Here is an 8,149-nt window from a genome sequence, read left to right as displayed (position 1 = left end):
AAGTGTAATGGCAAAGTAAATGACATAAAGAAAAGAGGACATAGATCACAAAACTGCGTCCTTGAATTAAATGTATAAACAGTAGCCTGTGCACAAGATAGTGTGACGGCAAAATAAATGACATAAAGAAAAGAAGACAAGGATCGCAAGACTGCATCCTTGAATTAAATGTGTGTGTGTGTATATATATATATATTGACAAGTTTTAGCATTGTCCTTTTCTTTATTGTTCGTGTAACTTTCTCCTATCTCGAAGAATGTCAACTATGATGACGTTTCTTAGTGTAGGTGATCAGTGGCCCATGCCTCGATGCACGCATAGAGACTATTGCGCCAATGAAGTGCGTTAATGAGTTTGTCGTACGGCAAAAAAAAGTAAGAATCATGTGTTGCATTTGAGTCACGAAGGGTGAAAGTCGAAAAAGGGTGGGTGGGGTTGCGCCCCTACCCACCGTCCTCGAAAGGAAGAATGAGGGTAAGGGTCGTGCTCCTGCCGACAGCAGAAAAGAGAGAGGGAGCAAGGGTTGTGCCCCTGCCGCTGGCCTGTCAAAAAGCAAGAGGGGGCAAGGGTGCAACCCTTGCCCGCCAGCCTGACAAAAGAAGAGGAAGTGGGCAGGGGTTGCGCCCCTGCCCTCGGGCCAGAAAGGGAGGAGGCAAGGGGGCGTTGCCCGCTGGCCACAAAATGAAGAAGGCAGGGGGCGTTCCCTCCCCCCCCCCCCCCCCCTCCCCTTGCTTGGCGATAAAAGGAACCTGTTGAAGGAGGAAAACAGGGAGGGCAGGGCATTGCCCCTGCCCTCTGGCTGGAAAAAGGGAGCAGGGAAGGGTGGTGCCCCTCTCCTGCTAAAAGAGGGAGCAGGGAGGGGCAGAACCCCTCCTCTGCTAAGAGATGGAGGAGGAAGGGGAGGAGCTCCTCTGCTAAAAGGACAAGGGGTGGAAAAAGTGCAGGCAAGAGGCCCGGCGCCCCCATCGAAGAACAAAGAGAGAAGAGAGAGAGATGAGACTTCACCTGAGAGGAGGTCAGCTGGGTGTCACCAGCGAAGGCACCAGGGAGAGGCGGAGCTCGGGGAGAGAGGAGGGCAGGATGGGAGAGAACAGCGAGGAGAGAGAGAGAGTCAGGGGTTCCCCTTTTTCTGCATAAAAGGGGAAAGCACAGGGTGGTGCCCAGGTCCAGATACGGTCGGATCCAACCCAGTAAAGAGGCATTTGCACAATGAACAGATCCTTGAGAAATTTATATTGTCAACAGAACTTTTTAAAGTCCCCTACAGCTTATTTGTTAGTTGGGACACCAATGAACCTGATGGTGGCACCACCACTGATGAGCTGCTTTTAGCCCTAGCAAACAGTAGTACAACAGCAAGTCATGAGAGAGAATACTTCAATAAAACAGACAATCCATATAAATCATATCCATAGAACAAATTCACGTACAAACTTGGAAAACTCTCTTTTTTTTCGTTTTTTAGTCCAAACAACACTTGAATCGCCGGAATCCAACCCGTGTAGAAGTTTTTCTGATTATGCAAAAACTCAATGGTCGTAGATGCATTGATTTTTCTTTTTTATAGGCAGGTGCACTGATTTTTTTTTTATAAAATACCTGTTTTTTCTTCGAAAAACATAATCCAAGGATCAAATCCCACTAAATCAACAATGTTGAACACCTCCATGGGGTTAGATTGAATCAAAACAATCAGAATCCTGAGATTCCCACTAGAATGCATCTACAATCAACTGTATTAAGCACATGCCCTATATATATATAATGTTCAGTTCTCATATAAACACATCTAATGGTTCAGATCTATCATAAAACACTTCAAACTATTGGGCCTAACCGGGCAGAACGAGAAAAGAGGGTCTAATATGTTCAGTTCTCATATATATATATATATATATATATATATATATATATATATATAGAGAGAGAGAGAGAGAGAGAGAGAGAGAGAGATTTACTGTTTGCGAAAAGGTAACCCCCAGATGCTGTTTTTCTTGCAGTTTGCTTCCTTGCCACTTACAAAACCATAAAGAACTTCCGATTTCTTTTTCTTTTCTTTTTTTGTCATTCGTGTAAATTACAGAAAGTGTATAAGAACAAAAATTGAAACAATTTCATAAAGGTGTTACAATCAATAGCATCGTTCATTAAAGTTCAGGAACTCTAATGTGATTTACAAAAAATTCAAGCATTTTGCAACTAGCATTTGCCTGATTATCTGTCAGATCGTCCCTTTCCAGTTGATGTATCCAATGCAGTTATTAACAATGATGACCAGCAAAAGGGGACAAAACTGAAGTTAAAGAATGAAGCCTCATTTGATGAACCCCAAAATGTAATTGTAAGTAGTTAAATATCATGCAATATAAATAACAGTAATCTCCAAAATGAGGCAGCACCAATCACCAGACCTTTTGTGCATGCAGGAGAGGGAAAATCCCATATAACACCAGACACTCAAGTCTCTTTCATCTTCTTCTTTGAATGTTTTTCTGGTACAGCAAGGTATTGTTCTGCATTTATATTTTCAAACGTATTCTGTTGGCGATGAGCCTTTGCCTTCTCCTGCAAAAAGAACATACCAATGAAGCAATGAGCTAGTGTACCCACAAACGGTCCACATAAAAATACAATGCTATTCGAGTGGTGTACAAATAAATAAGTCAAAAAGTTTGAACTGCAACAGAGTGAAGTTTAAGCTAGTTTATGGGTTGCATGCATGCACGCACGCCCACAATTAGCAATGTAAAGCAATAAAGAATGATTATCGTCTTTGAGTTTCACATACACACACGAGCGAACTCACACAAAAGCTACCATACAACTTAAATCTGAATATAGGCTATAAGTGGAGCAGTCACCTAGCAATTATTAATGGTAGCTGATAATATCGGGATAATATCGCTACAGAAAACTGTCTGTTTTCAGATTTTTCTTTAAAAAAAACAAAATTATTAAAAATAAAAATTTGGAAAAAAACACATTTAAAAAAAAAAAGACCTTGGCCCCAAAATTTGGTTTGATTTGGTTCAAAAAACAAATCAAATCGATGAGTTTTGCACATTTCATGATTTTTTTGTTACTTGTGTTATGTAGTTACTAATTTATTGTTTGTTAGTTGTTAGCTGCTAACTTAGTTGCTCATTTATCAATTTATATTGTCTATTTTAAGGTACTTGTTTTTTAGAATTTTTATTTAATTTTTTATATATTGTCGAGATATTCCCGAGATTTATCAAGTTTTGAAAACCTCTCAGAAAAATACCCTCGCCGAGAAATTACCTTTAACAATACAGGTGACTATATATATATATATATATATATATATATATAGCACAAAATGCTCTACAACAGAGTTTTACTAAAGGTTTAAAACATGTTCAAGATGAAGAGTTAACTAACAATTAATAATCAAAACATTTAGGATCTTTTGATCCCCAGTATTATCTACACATTGATTGGATCATAAATAGATAAAATGATACAAGCCTAAAACTCAGTTGGCCCATACCTGAAGTACCCAAGTACCACTGTGGGTAGGAGCCAGGTACAAGGGGCTGGTATTACTACCCATATTACATAGATACAGAGCTACAGACCACACAAATAACAAACAAAAATTGATGCTACTAATTTTTAACTCCAAGAACCAAGCCCACGTTTATATTTATTTGTATTTTGCATAGCATATATAAACTTTGCCTCTGTTCAACTCTGGCCTCTGAAACTAAAAGAAAATGCACATATTTGAAGGTACTTCGCTACGAGGAAAAATGATAAATTTAGTCATATAGCTTGTAATATAAAAACAAAAGAATAAGAGCATATTCTATAGACATACCTTCAAGGATGCAGCCATCTCGGCCAACTCTCTGTTGCCATCCCCAGATGGCTTAATAGAGTCGGAAGATATCTCCTGCATAGAGAATCCCAAAGACTATCAAAAGAAGAATGTAAAACCATTCAAGAAACAAATGCAGCAACTGTCTCATGTGCATGCATACACACACAGATGAGAGAGTTGACCTGTGCTAGCCACTAGGAACATACACAATTCAAAAAAAAAAGAGGAAACCAATTCAAGATTGAACCTTAGGAGGAATAAATGCAGCCTCTCTCTTTCTCTTCTTTTCTGCTGTCTTTTCAGCTTGCTTTTCCTGCTTCTCCAGCCACTTCTTTCTAGATTTCTTTTCAGCTTTTAAGAAGTATTCACCGCTTTCTATTTCGAGGTCAATCTAAAAATGCAATATTTAACCAGTAACTTTAGCTGCTCCTGGTGTTTATGAATGGTAATAAACATTAAAAATCAAGCATGCAGAATAGCAAGAAAACAGTAATAAACTTCGTTTAGGCTCTCTGTTTGGGAGCCAGAGATGAGAAGGGAGACGGTATTTAAGGAGGATTTAATAAATACCACCAACCCCCACAGGTGCTTGGGAACCCTATTTTGGAAAAAGAGAATGGTGTAACCCTATTTTGGAAAAAGAGAATGGTGTTCCGAACTTCGGAGTGGAGATAGCCCATTTCCAATTACATCCTCACAAGGATGCTGTTGACAACTCCAGCCTCATCTCCCATTTTCTTCTCCACTCCCATCACCCCTCTCATCTTCTCCCCAACACCAACTCCCAAACAGAGTCTTATTGAGGTTTCGCGGGAAACAAAAGAAACACAAATAGATGAAAAACTTGCTACACAACTATAAATCAAGAGCACTAGGTGATACCCAGGCACCAGCGTCCTAACTTCCCAGGCGTCACTAGAAACTCAAATAAATGCATTATTTTACAAAGTGAAATCTTCAAATTGGCACCTAAGTTTTTAGCATAATTCAAAAATGAACCTTCGAAAATTTTCAAAAAATGCACCTCAACTTTGTTATGGTTAATCATTAAAACTCCATGGACAGTTTTGACATTAAATTTTTATCAAATCTCAAAGATGACCTTTAAGAATTTATTTAAATCTCAAAGATGACCTTTAAGAATTTATTAATCAATTCTTCTCTCCTCTTCTACAAAGTTTGATCCCTCTTTTCTATAAGAGGAACAAATTCGTTGTGGCATGGGGACAGCAGTGATCTAAAAATCAACATGTTTTTTTATATCATATTCCTCATGATTTTTATTTTTTTCGGATAACAAAGATCACTAGGCACTATAAGCAAAAAAACAAATTTTGCATCTGCAGGGCAAACTGATATCCAGAGATGCAGTAGAGAAATCTTAAAACAAAGATCTTGCCTAAAAATCATAGAACATTAATCATATTTCAAGGACCATGTACACAGGAGTGCAAAATATCTAACCTTGCTGGGTTTTGGCGGTGGCGGGAATGGTGTATATGGTTTCTTCTCTTTAGTCTTCACCTTCGGTCGCTTAACATTTTTCCTAAATAAAGAGAGGATGTAGTACCATTAGATGTGAAAAAAATAAATAAATAAAACAAAAGAGTAGCAGCAAAGAGCAATCAGTAGATAGTTTAAAAGATAATGCACTTTTTATATTTAGGAAGGAAGTTGTCCCAGTTCTCATTTGCAAGTGCAGGGTTCTTCGCAAGCTCTCGCTTGATCATAAGAGTCTAGCAACAAGACAAATATTAATGCACGTCTCCAGCAACTGCAGACAAAGAAATTTTACTACCAGAAACGGAAGCAATTCCTTGTGTATACCTTGATATGATATATTGGATGTGTATTATGCATGCAATCTTCCACAATTCTTCTAACCTGTTTCAAGCCCTTGAATGACCCCATGGCAGCAACAGTATATCCCTAGAAAAAGGTATTACTTAGCCCTTGGAAAGAGAATTGATCCCACAACTGGATTCAAATTGAATATATCAGAAAGGCAAAAGAAAACTGATGCCAAGAACAAATAACAAACCATGCTTGCAAACCTGAACCAAAACATAACAACCAGTCACCAACTCAATGGCCTGCATTTGCCAAAAGGGATTCATTTTAAAATTTCCAACAAGGGTAATTCATAAATTGCAAAGAGTTAATCATCAACATACCCTCAGAGTGGTGTTATTGGTACCCAAGAGGCGTTGTCTTCTCTTGTGGAAGCGTTCCTACATAAATTAATTTCTATCAACATAAATTCTCTTGTGGGTATGGGGACACAGCTAAATATATACTAAAAAATATATATTATATATCTAAAATATATCTTATATATCTAAAATATATACTAAAAAATATATATTATATATCTAAAATATATATTATATAACTACAACAACAACAACAACTACGCCTTCATCCCAAAACAATTGGGGTCAGCGATATGAACCAAAAAAGAAATTCATTTTGGGTCTTCCACATGAATCCTTTTCCTCCAATCATTTCTATCCAATGCCATGTCCTCGGTGAGGTACAAAGCATTCATATCCTTTCCTATCATCTCCATCCAAGTCTTCCTAGGCCTACCCCGACCTCTTTTAACTAATATATTTTCCCATTTCTCCAACCTTCTAACTGGAGCATCATTAGGCCTTCGCCGAATATGTTCAAACCATCGTAAACGATTCTCTCGCATCTTATTTTCAATGGGTGCAACACCTACCTTCTTACGTATCTCCTCGTTTTGAATCTTATCTTTTATTGTATTTCCACACATCCATCTAAGCATTTGCATCTCAGCTACACTCATTTTTTGAATATGATGTCTCTTGGCAGCCCAACATTCCGTACCATATAGTAAAGCGGGTCTAATAGTCGTCTTATAAAACTTTCCCTTCAACCGCAATGGCATTCTACGATCGCACAGCACTCCAGTTGCACTTTTCCATTTCATCCACCCAACCTTTATCCTATGATTTACATCTCCATCAATTTCTTCATACTTTTGAATGATGGATCCCAAATATTTGAAATAATCATCCACCGGTATTTCATGCTCACCAAGCTTCACTACACTCCCATCACTACTTCGTTGCTTACTAAACCGACATTCCATATATTCAGTCTTACTCTTACTCAACTTAAAACCTCTAGCTTCCAATGTCTGTCTCCATAATTCTAACTTAGCATTAACCCCAACTCTAGACTCATATATTATATAACTAAAATATATAATATTATATATTGAAAATATATAATATTATATATTAAAAATATATAATATAATATAATATAGGACATGGCAAATGCCGTGTCCAGGTACCAGTACCCGTGTCGACACGGGTACAGCACCCTAAGTGCTGTGTCCCAGTTACATAGGCCATGACCCCCCCCCCCCATTTACAGTCAATATTGCAGGTTCTGAAACAGTGGCACCAGAAACAGAATTTGTTGTCCCATTTATTGGAGATAAATCCAATATTATCATACTAAGTTGCACTTTTTCCATGTAACCATTAGCTCAACCTATGAACCCTATTTGAGGATCCATTGCACCTCATCTACAGCCCATCTACCAAGAATTTAGACCTTGCACATGCCTTGATCTGTAAATAGCCATACGTGACTTAGCATGAAAGTTGCCTCATCCAGCAATAGCTGTAGCCAAAAAATCATTTCTCCCACTCACCGAAGTGGGTACATCTGAATAGGGTAGAAAACAGAAGAATGAGAATCATCAGCCTTCACCTAGCATAGCCATGACATAAGGTTCTTGTCTTTGGGTTTCCTTTGGAAAATCGACTGAAAATTCCCAGTGTCCTCAGAGTGACTTTTCTCCCCTTTTCTCCCCTTTTCTCATCTTATTTGAATTCCAAGGTGGCAGTAATTGTCATTCCTAACTTTTAAAAGAGTGACTTTTCTCCCCTTTTCTCATCCCACATCTTTCAGTTGGTACCTTCCCTCTTCACTTTCACCCACCACCATGTTCATGCGTGAGCAATTGCAAAATGGACAGAATATGACTTAACATGGATAGGTTCTGATAGGATAGGTGGTTAATGTTGTTCGTCTATGTTTTGTCTTCTAGTTTTGGTGAGTTCTCATCACCCTATTGTGAAATAAGATTCTATTCTTCCTTCACAACAAAATGTTGCAAGTCCCAACAGCATTTGTTTTTCTCTTTCTGGGAGAGGAAGGGTTGTTAAGGTTTGGGTTGGGGCAGGTTGTGTGTGTGTGTCTATGTCACACAGACTCGGCTAAAGGGTTGCCGCACCCGCGTCGACACGCACGGACTCGGGTGC

At 38.5% G+C, this 8,149-nt stretch overlaps 1 protein-coding gene across 3 annotated transcripts in view; it reads right to left on the bottom strand.

Moving 5' to 3' along the window:
* Nucleotides 1–2,021: 2,021 nt before the first annotated feature.
* The window catches only part of LOC149828299 (KRR1 small subunit processome component homolog), a 28,467-nt gene continuing 22,339 nt past the window's right edge, over nt 2,022–8,149 (bottom strand). For 2 of the 3 annotated variants that reach the window (XM_090017500.1, XM_090017502.1), the window contains 8 exons: nt 6,020–6,076; nt 5,900–5,938; nt 5,673–5,774; nt 5,499–5,581; nt 5,310–5,391; nt 4,093–4,236; nt 3,843–3,917; nt 2,022–2,566 (listed from right to left, as the gene is read on the bottom strand). In XM_090017500.1, coding sequence (XP_089873626.1) covers nt 2,459–2,566; nt 3,843–3,917; nt 4,093–4,236; nt 5,310–5,391; nt 5,499–5,581; nt 5,673–5,774; nt 5,900–5,938; nt 6,020–6,076 — 690 coding nt within the window. In that variant the 3' untranslated portion in view covers nt 2,022–2,458. The remainder of the gene's footprint in view (nt 2,567–3,842; nt 3,918–4,092; nt 4,237–5,309; nt 5,392–5,498; nt 5,582–5,672; nt 5,775–5,899; nt 5,939–6,019; nt 6,077–8,149) is intronic. The other variant, XM_090017501.1, reaches the window with a different exon arrangement.

Source organism: Nuphar pumila, chromosome 9 (genome assembly GCF_984573655.1).
Source record: "Nuphar pumila chromosome 9, dmNupPumi1.hap1.1, whole genome shotgun sequence".
NCBI classification, from domain to species: domain Eukaryota; kingdom Viridiplantae; phylum Streptophyta; class Magnoliopsida; order Nymphaeales; family Nymphaeaceae; genus Nuphar; species Nuphar pumila.
Note: the sequence above shows the minus strand (reverse complement) of the source record. Positions and strands in the feature narration are given on the sequence as shown.